Source organism: Dendrobates tinctorius, unplaced genomic scaffold (genome assembly GCF_039654945.1).
Source record: "Dendrobates tinctorius isolate UK_male_01 unplaced genomic scaffold, ASM3965494v1 ptg000231l, whole genome shotgun sequence".
NCBI lineage: Eukaryota > Metazoa > Chordata > Amphibia > Anura > Dendrobatidae > Dendrobates > Dendrobates tinctorius.
The window spans coordinates 693,971-709,219 of NW_027361898.1; the positions used below are offsets into that span (position 1 = coordinate 693,971).

The window sequence follows — 15,249 nt, forward strand, 5'->3', positions numbered from 1 at the left end:
GGATCTGTAGATGACACACTGTTATGGGGGATCTGCGGATGACACGCTGTTATGGGGGATCTGTGGATGATGCACTGTAATGGGGGGATTTTTGGATAACACATTGTTATGGGCAGTTGGCTGATGAATGCTTCCAGGCAGGACGTGGTTAATATGACAGTGACTCTTCCCAGTGCTGTCCCTGCAGCCTGAGACTTTCCCAGGTGACCCCCCTTCTCACTGGGGCAGGTACTGGGCACATGACGTCACAAACACACCCCCTGCCCTCCCCTGCCTTCCCTGCTATAAGGAACTACAGGAGGCAGCAGCACAGGATCCAGCAACAGCAGTCGAACTGTGAGTATTCTGCCCCTCTCTGTGCCCTCCTGTATCTATTTCTGCGCCCTCCTGTATCTATCTCTGCGCTCTCCTATATCTTATTTCTGTGCTCTCCTGTATCTCTGTGCCCTCCTGTATCTCTGTGCCCTCCTGTATCTATCTCTGCACCCTTCTGTATCTCTGGGCCCTTCTGTATCTATCTCTGCGCCCTTCTGTATCTCTGTGCCCTTCTGTATCTATCTCTGTGCCCTTCTGTATCTCTGTGCCCTCCTGTATCTATCTCTGCACCCTTCTGTATCTCTGGGCCCTTCTGTATCTATCTCTGTGCCCTTCTGTACCTATCTCTGGGCCCTCCTGTATCTATCTCTGGGCCCTCCTGTATCTCTGTGCCCTCCTGTATCTCTTTGGCCTCCTGCATCTATCTCTTTGCTCTCCTGTATCTATCTCTGTGCTATCCTGTATCTTATTTCAGTACTCTCCTGTATCTCTGCGCCCTTCTGTATCTAACTCTGGGCCCTCCTGTATCTATCTCTGTGCCCTCCCATATGTATCTCTGCGCTCTCCTATATCTTATTTCTGTGCTCTCCTGTATCTCTGTGCCCTTCTGTATCTATCTCTGGGCCCTCCTGTATCTCTCTCTGTGCCCTCCTGTATCTCTCTCTGTGCCCTCCTGTATCTATCTCTGTGCTCTCCTGTATCTCTGCGCCCTTCTGTATCTATCTCTGTGCCCTCCTGTATCTCTGCGCCCTCCTGTATCTATCTCTGTGCTATCCTGTATCTTATTTCAGTACTCTCCTGTATCTCTGTGCCCTCCTGTATCTAACTCTGGGCCCTCCTGTATCTATCTCTGTGCCCTCCCATATGTATCTCTGCGCTCTCTTATATCTTATTTCTGTGCTCTCCTGTATCTATCTCTGGGCCTTCCTGTATCTCTCTCTTTGCCCTCCTGTATCTATCTCTGTGCTCTCCTGTATCTCTGTGCCCTCCTGTATCTATCTCTGTGCCCTCCTGTATCTCTCTCTTTGCCCTCCTGTATCTATCTCTATGCCCTTCTGTATCTATCTCTGTGCCCTCCTGTATCTCTGCGCCCTCCTGTATCTATCTCTGTGCCCTCCTGTATCTATCGCTATCTCTGTGCCCTCCTGTATCTCTGCGCCCTCCTGTATCTATCTCTGCGCCCTCCTGTATCTATCGCTATCTCTGTGCCCTCCTGTATCTCTGCGCCCTCCTGTATCTATCTCTGCGCTCTCCTGTATCTATCTCTGCGCTCTCCTGTATCTATCTCTGCGCCCTCCTGTATCTATCTCTGCGCTCTCCTGTATCTATCTCTGCGCCCTCCTGTATCTATCTCTGCGCCCTCCTGTATCTATCTCTGCGCCCTCCTGTATCTATCTCTGGGCCCTCCTGTATCTATCTCTGCGCCCTCCTGTATCTATCTCTGCGCCCTCCTGTATCTATCTCTGCGCCCTCCTGTATCTATCTCTGCGCCCTCCTGTATCTATCTCTGCGCCCTCCTGTATCTATCTCTGCGCCCTCCTGTATCTATCTCTGGGCCCTCCTGTATCTATCTCTGGGCCCTCCTGTATCTATCTCTGGGCCCTCCTGTATCTATCTCTGGGCCCTCCTGTATCTATCTCTGGGCCCTCCTGTATCTATCTCTGGGCCCTCCTGTATCTATCTCTGGGCCCTCCTGTATCTATCTCTGCGCCCTCCTGTATCTATCTCTGCGCCCTCCTGTATCTATCTCTGCGCCCTCCTGTATCTATCTCTGGGCCCTCCTGTATCTATCTCTGGGCCCTCCTGTATCTATCTCTGCGCCCTCCTGTATCTATCTCTGCGCCCTCCTGTATCTATCTCTGGGCCCTCCTGTATCTATCTCTGGGCCCTCCTGTATCTATCTCTGCGCCCTCCTGTATCTATCTCTGGGCCCTCCTGTATCTATCTCTGCGCCCTCCTGTATCTATCTCTGCGCCCTCCTGTATCTATCTCTGGGCCCTCCTGTATCTATCTCTGGGCCCTCCTGTATCTATCTCTGGGCCCTCCTGTATCTATCTCTGCGCCCTCCTGTATCTATCTCTGCGCCCTCCTGTATCTATCTCTGCGCCCTCCTGTATCTATCTCTGGGCCCTCCTGTATCTATCTCTGGGCCCTCCTGTATCTATCTCTGGGCCCTCCTGTATCTATCTCTGCGCCCTCCTGTATCTATCTCTGCGCCCTCCTGTATCTATCTCTGCGCCCTCCTGTATCTATCTCTGCGCCCTCCTGTATCTATCTCTGGGCCCTCCTGTATCTATCTCTGGGCCCTCCTGTATCTATCTCTGCGCCCTCCTGTATCTATCTCAGCTGCTCTCATGTAGCATTGCACAACGCCAGATGTCTCCGCCCCCAGCTGCCACCTCAGACTTTAGCCAACCTGTAGGTTTTCAGCTGCTATGAAGCTACTCATCTCATCATACGCGACATTACTTGTCCCCGCGAAACTTTAAAGCTGTTATCAGGATCCTATATAATGGAAGAGAACTAATAGAAGGAATTGTAGTGAATCCGGGAATTGCTAGATTAGCGATTGTCTTCTGTGGCTCCTCACAAGGGATACAGAGATACATGATAAGACAGGGTGAGCTCCCTGTATACAGAGATAAATAATGAGATCCTGTCTGCAGCCTACACTAGGGGGAGCTCCCTGTATACAGAGATACATGATAAGATTCTGTCCGCAGCGACCACTAGGGGAAGCTCCCTGTATACAGAGATACATGATAAGATTCTGTCTGCAGTCACCACTAGAGGGAGCTCCCTGTGTACAGAGATACATGACAAGATTCTGTCTGCAGCCATCACTAGGGGGAGCTCCCTGTATACAGAGATACATGATAAGATTCTGTCTGCAGTCACCACTAGAGGGAGCTCCCTGTGTACAGAGATACATGACAAGATTCTGTCTGCAGCCATCACTAGGGGGAGCTCCCTGTATACAGAGATACATGATAAGATTCTGTTTGCAGTCACCACTAGAGGGAGCTCCCTGTATACAGAGATACATGATAAGATCCTGTCTGCAGCCACCAGTAGGAGGAGCTATCTGTATACAGAGATACGTGATAAGATTATGTCTGCAGCCACCACTAGGGGGAGCTCCCTGTATTCAGAGATACATGATAAGATCCTGTCTGCAGCCACCACTAGTGGGATCTCACTGTATACAGAGATGCACGATAAGATTCTGTCTGCAGCCACCACTAGGGGGAGCTCCCTTTATACAGAGATACATGATAAGATTCTGTCTGCAGCCACCACTAGGGAGAGCTCCCTGTATGCAGAGATACATGATAAGATTCTGTCTTCTGCCACCACTAGAGGAAGCTCCCTGTATACAGAGATACATGATAAGATTCCCTAGTGGTGGCTACAGACAGGATCTTATCATATATCTCTGTATACAGGGAGCTCCCCCTAGTGGTGGCTGCAGACAGGATCTTATCATATATCTCTGTATACAGGGAGCTCCTCCCAGTGGTGATTGCAGTCAGGATCTTATCATATATCTCTGTATACAGGGAGCTCCCCCTAGTGGTGGCTGCAGACAGAATCTTATCATATATCTCTGTATACAGGGAGCTCCTCCTAGTGGTGGCTGCAGACAGAATCTTATCATGTATCTCTGTATGCAGGGAGCTCCCCCTAGTGGTGGCTGCAGACAGAATCTTATCATGTATCTCTGTATACAGGAAACTCCCCCTACAGGTTCACTGAACTCTACCCCGTCTTCATTTGTGTTATTCTCCATTGATTTTGTTTAGCTAGTTGCAGAGCTAGTAATTGCCTTGTATAACATTATCACTTGAATATCTATGTCTTAAGAGCCTCTATATTATAGATGTAATTATACCAGTGGTTTACAATGCTGCCTGTAGTTCCTTCTGTGACCTCTAGATGGGGCTGTAGAAGTCTGTGCCATTTGTCAGCCCCGTGGGGCAGGCGTCCTGTATGCCGCATGTTGTCTCTGTTCTCCCCCCACTTGCCGTATTTGTCTTTGAATCATTCTTCTCTAAGAAGCTGTGAAAGTTTCATCTGCGTTTTAGTCTCTTCTGGGCCACTTGTTTATGAGGTTTATATTTGGTGTGGCGGTTTGGGGTGCCGGTCAGCAGGGTCAGGGGCTCCGCGGGCCCGGTCCCGCTGGTGTTATTTCTAGATGAGTTGCTGTGTTATGGTTATCGCTTATTCCGCTCCAGCCCCTCACATGGACACGTCCCACCCTCCTGCCCATAATGTGAGCTGACATGCGCCATAGAGCACACATGGCTGCCCCCGGGGCTGCACCACCTGACATCACACATCTACCTCTGGGCATTGTGCCTGCCGAGCTTTCATAGGTGGTGATCAAAGTGGTTTTGGGTCCGGGGCGCTGATCCATCTAAGCCGAATAAGAACCTCGTGAAGCAAAACCATAAAGTGCAAACTGAGATGTATTGTGGTGAGACGTGCAGGACCGCATAGCATCCACATGGAGCGTTATCGTCTACAGCCCTGGTGGTCTAGGACCATGTGGGGGTTAATATGAGTATTATTTGTGGTCTAAGGTAATGTAGGGTTATACTGTATGTGAGGATTGTTGGTGGTCTATGGCTTTTAAAAGATTAATGTAAGGATTAACTGTGATATAGGGCAGTGTAGGGAGGGGTTTAATGTGTGTATCCCTGGTAGTCTAGGGCAGTGTAAGGGTTAATATCAGGATATAAAGCAGTATAGGGATTAATGTGAGTATCCCTTATGGTCTTTGGCAGTGTTGGGTTAATGTCAGGATTCCTGATGGTCTATGCATATAAGCATAACTACAGAATAGCAAGTAGCTGCAGTACCAGATGCGGCCACACTCGTACATATGGCGCTATGCTGGGTTACATAATGTCTGGTGAATGCTGTGGCCCCTTTGGTCTACTGATCAGGGAATGTAATTAGTTTTCAACTCAGGTATTGTATCTGGAAGCTCCACCCGGCACAGACCATTATAATAGCTGGCGATTACCGCAGTATCCCTGGTGGTCTAGGGCAGTGTAGGGGTTAGTCCTTCTAATACCTGGCGATTATCCCGCTGCAGTCACCCATCTTTCCCAGACTCAGATATACAGGGGAAACTTATAGAAGAGGTGAGGTCGGTGGCAGATGGTTACTGCTGGTCCTGACTGGTCTCGGACCACCATGGTGACGGACGTGTTTCCTTCTTTTTTTCAGGAGGCCGGTGATCGCACAGCTGATCAGTGAGAAAGCAGATCATCTGCAGGTGCTAAGATCTGGGTAAGTGATAGCAGAGAAGATGGATGGGGAAGATGAGGTACATGGACACCTGACCGGCAGCTCCTGACAGGAGGCGCCACTGTGCACAGGAGCTGACGTGACCGCAGTATATACCAGAGAGTGCAGCCACCGCGCGCACCCAGGCACCTGTACAGTAGAGACTCCGCTCACCCTCCTGCTCCCCTCATACACATCATATATTATTAGCACTGAACCCCACCTGCCATTTTACCCGGGGTCAGTGTCCCATACATGGAGGGCACATGGCCGGTGGGTGCTCTGTCGTCTGTACGGCCGTGGCGCAGTTGACAGTTCTCCGGTCACTGTCTGCTCACGTCGTGGCGCACGATGCTTATGTGCCGCAGTCACAGCCGCTTGTGCCTGTTCACACTTGCTTAGAAGTGGGATGGATAATGGCGCCATATTGCTGAGTTTTCCTCCGTGTCTCCCACAGGCAAGATGTCGCAGAGTAAAGGCACGGTGGTCCTGGCGTACAGCGGGGGGCTCGACACTTCCTGTATCCTGGTGTGGCTGAAGGAGCAGGGCTATGAAGTCATCGCTTACCTGGTGAGCTGATGGATTTGCCCTGAAGTGGGGGGGGGGGGGCGCTGGGGGACATCGTCATGATCTGTGGCAAGTTTGTCATTCAGGAGCCTGGGAAAGCTGTGTTCTGGGCTCTGAAGGACTGGTGCTGGCTGGCGGATGACCTCCGACCTCCCCTGTTATATCCGTGTGTACAAGTGTCGCCTGCCAGCTGTCACTGGGATTCTGCTGTCGCTGCAGATCTGGAGATAAACATTCACCTTTGGGACCAGTCTCACATTTTCTGCGTTGTCACTTTAAATAGCAGATAACAGAGAGGAGTTGCAGGCACTGAAGTCTGAGCATGGGAGAATATTGGGGTCCATGTCTTGGGGTCACCCTCCTCACACCTTGATGCCTCGTAGATCTCAAAAATCCTTCACTACGAAAGACAGAGATCAGTTACTGAGGAGTGGGAGAGGGGAAGTGACAACTAATGAGTGTCGCAGTATAGGGTCTGGGGTTGTCAGATTCCGGTTACATGTGTGGGGAGGGGCAGCTGTGCAGCGTGGATTTTGGAGGAGTAGTAGCTGTGAGGTCCGGGCTCCACATTGAGGAAGCGGAGTCATTTGTCCGGGGTGGGAGCAGCAGACTCATTTCCTTCAGGTTAATCTTGGACGCTGTCCGACAGCGAGTCTGTACAGATGCCAGCAGGGAGCCGACACCAGGGCACCAGCAGACGTACGTCACAGGGCCCAGTGTCCTCTCTGCAGGAGAAGCTGCAGACACAATCCCCCCATCCTGACCTCTGGTTGGCCAATATAGGGACAGGACCCCGTGGTGCCCCATAGGACAGAGGGGGTCTCAGTCAGTTCTAGCTTAGGATTACGATGACTCCATGTTAATCAGCGTCGCTGCCAGAGGTCACCTGACTCGTTACTAATGATACGTCTCCACCACAGGCAAACATTGGGCAGAACGAAGACTTCGAGGAGGCGAGGAAGAAAGCACTGAGCCTGGGGGCGAAGAAGGTGAGGCCACAACCACTAACGTGACATAGGAGGCCGCTAACTAGAGATCAGCGGCTCCGGTCCAACATCCAGGTCAGAGGCACCGAGATGAGAGGCCCCCAAATCACTTAACTTTCTGACGCAGCTTTTTATTAGCTGAGGCTGGTGCAACGTCATCAGTGCATCACATTGTGCCAGCCCCAACAAATGCCACGCCGGGGACACCGGGAGGTCAGAGATTCCTGGGCCTCACGTCTAGCTGCCAGGTATCACTGACATGGACCGGAGTGCTGCTCATCTTTACCGGTAACTTGTATCTCAGCTCCAGCACTATGTACCCCCTTGTTTTTTTGAATCAGATCTTTTTTATTAAACATTCAGGAATCAATACAGAAAGAATATGACATCTTATATAGCTAGTAAAAATTACATTGAGAGCAGATATTATTTAAAGGGTAAAACTCTTCCTGTGTAAGAATAAATAAAAAGAAGAAATCTCAAAACACAGATATTTGCATAAAATTGAGCCTATAAACATGGCTCCACAAATAAACAAAAATCAAAATTATACATCAGTGCCTCATTTCAGCGGGAAAACCATCCCCGCCAGCCGCGCCACTCCGCATCATATTTCGCCCCCCCCCCCCGCCCCCCACGGATATCAGGTCCAATCCACCCCAGCCCCCTCCCACCGCGCCACTCAAAATCTACTTCGCCACAAAGGGCACTAGACTTTATTTTCACCCCCCCAAGCATCCCCTCATCACAAGCACAACAGCAACTGGTCCAACATCGCATCCCGTACCAGTGCGCCCGAGGGGAGACCCGGTGACTCAATCCATGGCTGCCAAATTTTGTAAAACTTGCTTATTGCATTTCTTTTTAAATAAGCCCCCCTTTCCAATCTGATGACATTATTTAGTTCTATGTACCCCCTTGTATCTCAGCACCTGTGGTATGTACCCTCTTGTATCTCAGCTCCTGTGGTATGTACCCTCTTGTATCTCAGCTCCTGTGGTATGTACCCCCTTGTATCTCAGCTCCTGTGGTATGTACCCCCTTGTATCCCAGCTCCTGTGGTATGTACCCACTTGTATCTCAGCTCCTGTGGTATGTACCCCCTTGTATCCCAGCTCCTGTGGTATGTACCCACTTGTATCTCAGCTCCTGTGGTATGTACCCCCTTGTATCCCAGCTCCTGTGGTATGTACCCACTTGTATCTCAGCTCCTGTGGTATGTACCCCCTTGTATCTCAGCTCCTGTGGTATGTACCCCCTTGTATCTCAGCTCCTGTGGTATGTACCCCCTTGTATCCCAGCTCCTGTGGTATGTACCCCCTTGTATCTCAGCTCCTGTGGTATGTACCCCCTTGTATCCCAGCTCCTGTGGTATGTACCCCCTTGTATCCCAGCTCCTGTGGTATGTACCCCCCTTGTATCTCAGCTCCTGCAGTATGTACCCCCTTGTATCTCAGCTCTGCTTTTTCTCCCCCTGCAGGTCTTTATTGAGGACATACGGAAGGAATTTGTGGAGGATTTCATCTGGCCGGCAGTCCAAGCCAACGCCATCTATGAGGACCGGTATTTGCTGGGCACCTCGCTGGCCCGTCCTTGTATCGCCAAGAAACAGGTGGAGATCGCCAAAAGAGAGGGGGCAAAGTACGTCTCCCATGGGGCCACTGGGAAGGTAAATATTACTGCTAATATTCCATTCAGATCACTTCCTGACACCCCGTAGCAGTGACTCCCCCTGCCCCCCCCCCCCCCGACACCCCGGAGCAGTGACTCCCCCCCCCGACACCATGGAGCAGTGACTCCCCCCCCCCCCCCCCGACACCACAGAGCGGTGACCCCCACCACCACGGAGCAGTGACGTCACCCTGACACCATGGAGCAGTGACTCCCCACCCCCCCATCAACACGGGGCAGTGACTCCCCTCTGTCACCACGGAGCCATGACTCCCCCCCCCCCCCCCCCCCCCCAACATCCTAGAGCAGTGATCCCGCTCCCTGACACCCCAGAGAAGTGGCCTCCTGACACCCCTAAAAATTTAATACCCATGGACCGAGCATAAAAACTCAAGCCATGTAATGTAATGCCTAAGAATGGCCACCAGATAGCGAAGCTTATTAACATTTCACTTTTAGTCTGGCAGATTAGAATTCTGTATTAGTAACTGCTGCTGTCAGGACATGCTGGGAGTGGTGGTTCCTACATGTTAGATAACTTCTGGCTGCAGAGCATTGGCTTCTCTCATGAACAAGTACTGATTTATATATAGACTTACATAGCACCCGATGTGTATATATTTATATACTGTGTATATATATATATATATATATATATATATATATATATATATATATATATATATATATATATATATATATATACAGTATATATATATAGCACTTTCGCACTTTCAGCACCACTGTGTGGACAGTTCCTAAAGCACCAAGGCCAAAACTATTCTACTGCACCTCATTACCAGTGATGGACGAACCTAAACAGTAAAGTTCAGGGTCCGTGCACAGACCCCAAACAAAAACTTCTCCTAGAGGTCCGTGTTACTGTTCAGGTTCGGCAGCCCGAACAAAACTTGTTGAAGCCCTGCAGCACAGCCAATCAACAAGCTTTTCCTGCATAGGCACTTCTGACTCCATCACAGCAGTGTATAATGGAGTATTGGCATGGTTGTGATTGGCCGGCACAATATGTAAAAAAAAAAAAAAATGGTGTCCCCTCTATTTGCTTTTGTAACAAGCGCAGGTAAAGCAGACAACTAAACTAAACTGAAGCCCTCAGATGTTTGGTTTATATTGGTTGGTTATCAAAAATACTCTGATCCTCCAAGCCGTTTAAAAAATATATATATTTTAAATAAATAATTAATAAACAACAACGCGTGGAGTCCCCCCCTATTTTTTAATAACCAGCCAAGGTAATGCAGACAGCTGCGGGCCATGGATATTTGTCCTTCCCCAACCTAAAATAGCAGCCTGCAGCTACCCAGAAAAGGCGCATCCATTAGGCCTGTTTCACACGTCAGTTTTTTCTGTCACTTGTAATCCGCCAAAATGGCGGAAAACGGATCCGCCTGCGTACGGACATCAACGTGTGCCACCGGACCGTTTTTTTTTTTTTACGGATCCGGCGAAGGAAGAAATTTAAAGGAAAGAGAGAGAGAGAATAAAGGTCCTTTAATTGTATAAGGCACTCCCCGACCCTCTTTTATGCAGTTATTACCTTTAAAAAATAAAATAATCCAAAGGAGTTTTCCATAAATCCATTCCACGTCCCACGACTATCCCCGACTTTGCTACATCCGGATGCAGTGCTGAGCGGTTACATCATTAATGTGACCGCTCAGCACAGCAGCCTGGACGCACTGACAGTAAGTAGCGTGTTAATCTGGCTGCTGTGATGAGTGATGACGTCAGTAAGATTATTGTAGTTCTCATCTGATGAACAGCGGTAACCTTACTGACATCAACGCTCACAGTATGAGGATGGATTTACGTTGCCCCCTTGGGATTATTTTATTTTTTAAAGGTAATAAATGAGTAAAAGTGGGTAATTTTAGGGGAGTGCTTTTTACAATTAAATGACTTTTCTGTGTGTTTAGTGCTTTTGACTACGGGGTTGGACTCTGTAATAGGGGTGTCTTTCCTTACTAACCCCTAGGCTTGATGTCAGCGAACATTACACAGCTGACAACAACCACAAAACCATTACCCCACTTGCCAGCGCACCAGGACAAGGGGGAGAGACGAGGCTAAGCGCCAAAATTTGGGCATATAATGGTTGCGCCATTTCTGAGGTGGCTGAGGGTTGGTGTTACTAGTCTGGAAGGGGGCCAATACTCATAACTCCTTTCCAGCCTATTAATAGCAACACACAGCTGTCTGCTTATCCTTTTGGTGATTATTAGAAATAGGTGGGACCCCACGTCATTTGTTTTTGGGGAAGGCCCCCTTTTTAATAAGCAATAAACGCTAAGCAGACAGTTGTGAGATGTTATTAATAGGCTGGGAAGATCTATGGATATTGGCATCTTCGCAGAATAATAACACCAGCTCACAGCTGTCTGCTTTCCCTTGGGGTTGTTTTTTCCATTTATTTATTAGTATTTTTCACTTATTTATTAGTAATGAATGAAAAAAAGTGTGGGGACCCCCTATTTTTTAATAACCAGCTAAGGGAAAGCAGACAACTGTTGGCTTATATCAACAGGCTGCGAATGCCCATGGTTATTGGACCATTCACAACCTATAAATATCAGCCAATTCTGGCACTTTGCCTCAGCTCTTCCCGATTGCCCTGATGCGGTGGCAATCGGGGTAATTGTTTTTGAGGTTAGTAACGGAGGCGTCAGTCAGACATCCCCATTACTAACCCAGTAGTAAAAAATAAAACATACACGCACGTACACAGAGAAAAAAAAATGTATTTGAATAAAGACTCCCACACTCCTCACACACCCATTTATTAGTAAAATGATCCCACAAAGTATTCCCGATTCCACTTCCATCTTCTTTATCTCCAGGGCGCCTGTGGATAGCAGTAAAGCTACCACTATGCACAGGTGCCGGCTGGTGAATATGATCATCAGTATCGCCTGCTCTCACTGCTATTAGTAGTAGTAGCCATCAGCTGACGCCTGACCAGCGGTAACTTTTTCACCACTGGTCACAGCCGCTCGCTCACACACTGTACTCTGGGATCTGCGATACCCAGTGGCCGTGACTTCAGTAAGGTTACCACCGATCAGCGCTGGTGTTTCCCATGCTGTCACACATATGACGGCATGGGAACCGCCGGATGTTTGGGCCCTCATTCATTTAAATGTGGTCCACGTTCAGGATCAAATTCAGGTACCGTTGTGGTGTCCGAACAAAACTTTTGTATAAAGTTTGGATGAACCCGAACATCCACGGGTCCGCCCATCCTTACGCATTACATAACTGAGAACCATACAGAAAGAAACTGCATGAATAGCAATTCCTCAATAGCTTCTTATTATAGGGATATTGATTCTCTCTGTCATCCTGGGAGAAAAGGGTAACCTGTACTCTGCCTGTGGAGCCGTAGACACGGAATCTCATAAAATATCCAATCGCTGCTGACCTCCCTATTGTCAGATCCCTCCTGCATATACAGGTGCTTCTCACAAAGTTAGAATATCATCAAAAAGTTATTTTATTTCAGTTCTTCAATACAAAAAGTGAAACTCATATATTATATGGAGTTATTACACACAGAGTGATCTATTTCAACGGTTTATTTCTGTTAATGTTGATGATTATGGCTTACAGCCAATGAAAACCCAAAAGTCATTATCTCAGTAAATTAGAATAAATAACAAAAAACACATGAAAAGTCTTCCTAAGTGTTTAAAAAGGTCCCTTAGTCTGTTTCAGTAGCTCCACAATCATGGAGAAGACTGCTGACTTGACAGATGTCCAGAAGGCAGTCACTGACACACTCCACAATGAGGGTAAGTCACAAAAGGTCATTGCTAAAGAAGCTGCCTGTTCACCGAGTGCTGTATCCAAGCATATTAATGGAAAGTGGAGTGGAAGGAAAAAGTGTGGTAGAAAAAGGTGCACAAGCATCCAGGATAACCGCAGCCTTGAAAGGATTGTTAAGAAAAGGCCATTCACAAATCTGGGGGAGATTCACAAGGAGTGGACTGCTGCTGGAGTCATTGCTTCAAGAGCCACCATACACAGACGTATCCAGGACATGGGCTACAAGTGTCACATTCCTTGTGTCAAGCCACTCATGACCAATAGACAACGCCAGAAGCGCCTTACCTGGGCCAAGGAGAAAAAGACCTGGACTGTTGCTCAGTGGTCCAAGGTGTTGTTTTCAGATGAAAGTGAGTTTTGCATTTCATTTGGAAATCAAGGTCCCAGAGACTGGAGGAAGAGTGGAGAGGCCACAATCCAAGCTGCTTGAGGTCTAGTGTGAAGTTTCCACAATCAGTGATGGTTTGGGGAGCCATGTCATCTGCTGGTGTAGGTCCACTGTGTTTTATCAAGACCAAAGTCAGCGCAGCCGTCTACCTGGAAATTTTAGAGCACTTCATGCTTCCCTCTGCCGACAAGCTTTTTGGAAATGGAAATGTCAGTCTCCAGCAGGACTTGGCACCTGTCCACACTGACAAAAGTACCAATACCTGGTTTACAAACAGTATCACAGTATCACTGTGCTTGATTGGCCAGCAAACTCGCCTGACCTTAACCCCATAGAGAATCTACGGGGTATTGTCAAGAGGAAGATGAGACACCAGAGCCAACAATGCAGATGAGCTGAAGGCTGCTATCAAAGCAACCTGGGCTTCCATAACACCTCAGCAGTGCCACAGGCTGATCGCCTGCATGCCACGCCGCATTGATGCAGTAATTGATGCCAAAGGAGCCCCGACCAAGTATTGAGTGCATTTACTGAACATACATTTCAGTAGGCCAGCATTTCGGATTTTAAAATAATTGTTCCTCTATGTCATGTCTTATATTATTTGAAGTTTATTTAATGTATGTTAAATTGTTAGTTTACACTCTCTTGCATGGGAGTTCATAACTTCGACTTGGTTTAGTAAGTTTCTAAATAAAAATTTATTGAAACTAAAATAATTTACTGAGATAATGACTTTTGGGTTTTCATTGGCTGTAAGCCATAATCCTCAATATTAACAGAAATAAACATGTGAAATAGATCACTCTGTGTGTAATAACTCTATATAATATGAGTTTCACTTTCTGTATTGAAGAATTGAAATAAATTAACTTTTGGATGATATTGTAATTTTGTGAGAAGCACCTGTAGATGTAATTCTTTAACCAACAGTCTTGTGTGCAATGTCTGAGGTTATATCACAATACGACCACTAGAGGGAGACAAAGACCACTCTCCAGACAATCCTGGAATCTCAAGGGGATAAGAAATAATGCAGTAGATGTTACCTGCAGTCCTATGTAACACCATAGATAACACAGTGATAACTCTGAGTACAGATAATGTAGTAGATGTCTCGTGCAGTCCTATGTAATACCACAGATAACTCCGTGATAACTCTCTGAGTACAGATAATACATTAGATGTCACGTGCAGGCCTATGTAACACCATTGCTATGTTGTAATGTCTTTTGTCTGTACAAGTCCCCTCTAAAATGTAAAGTGCTGAGGAATATGTTGGCTCTATAGAACTAAAATTATTATTATTATTATTAACACCACAGAGAGCAGAGTATTATCAGTACAGGGCACCGTGTTCTACTTTCACCTCCGACTTTTTCTTGCAGGGGAATGACCAGATCCGCTTTGAACTGACCTGTTATTCTCTGTATCCGGAGGTGAAGGTAAATGATCAACATCCAATATGATATATAGGAGAGCGAAAATCCTTATAATTTTTTTTTTTACTTTTTTTCCCCCTTTCGTTGTAGATCATTGCTCCATGGAGGATGCCAGAATTTTACAACCGTTTCAGAGGACGTACTGATTTAATGGACTATGCCAAGGTACAGAAATTCTCATCTATATACATATAGTGGGGTAGTATTATAGTAGTTATATAATTGTACATAGGGAGCAGTATTATAGTAATATTCTTGTACATAGGAGCAGTATTATAATAGTTATATTCTTGTACATAGGGGCAGTATTATACTAGTTATATTCTTGTAGATAGGGACGGTATTATAGTAGTTATATTCTTGTACATAGGGGGCAGTATTATAGTAGTTATATTCTTGTACATAGGGGACAGTATTATAGTAGTTATATTCTTGTACATAGGAGCAGTATTATAGTAGTTATATTCTTGTACATAGGAGAAGTATTATAGTAGTTATATTCTTGTACATAGGAGCAGTATTATAGTAGTTATATTCTTGTACATAGGGACAGTATTATAGTAGTTATATTCTTGTACATAGGGGGCAGTATTATAGTAGTTATATTCTTGTACATAGGAGCAGTATTATAGTAGTTATATTCTTGTACATAGGGACAGTATTATAGTAGTTATATTCTTGTACATAGGGGGCAGTATTATAGTAGTTATATTCTTGTACATAGGGACAGTATTATAGTAGT

The 15,249-nt window shown here is 46.9% G+C and overlaps 1 protein-coding gene across 2 annotated transcripts in view; it reads left to right on the top strand.

The window, feature by feature from the left end:
• Nucleotides 1–223: 223 nt before the first annotated feature.
• Nucleotides 224–15,249, top strand: part of ASS1 (argininosuccinate synthase 1) — a 72,275-nt gene continuing 57,249 nt past the window's right edge. Inside the window, exons 1-7 of one of the 2 annotated variants that reach the window (XM_073555925.1) lie at nt 224–336; nt 5,551–5,613; nt 6,068–6,180; nt 7,098–7,166; nt 8,644–8,832; nt 14,454–14,510; nt 14,598–14,672. In XM_073555925.1, the coding sequence (XP_073412026.1) occupies nt 6,073–6,180; nt 7,098–7,166; nt 8,644–8,832; nt 14,454–14,510; nt 14,598–14,672 (498 nt within the window). In that variant the 5' untranslated portion in view covers nt 224–336; nt 5,551–5,613; nt 6,068–6,072. Of the gene's footprint in view, nt 337–5,298; nt 5,466–5,550; nt 5,614–6,067; nt 6,181–7,097; nt 7,167–8,643; nt 8,833–14,453; nt 14,511–14,597; nt 14,673–15,249 lie in introns of those variants that run through there. The other variant, XM_073555926.1, reaches the window with a different exon arrangement.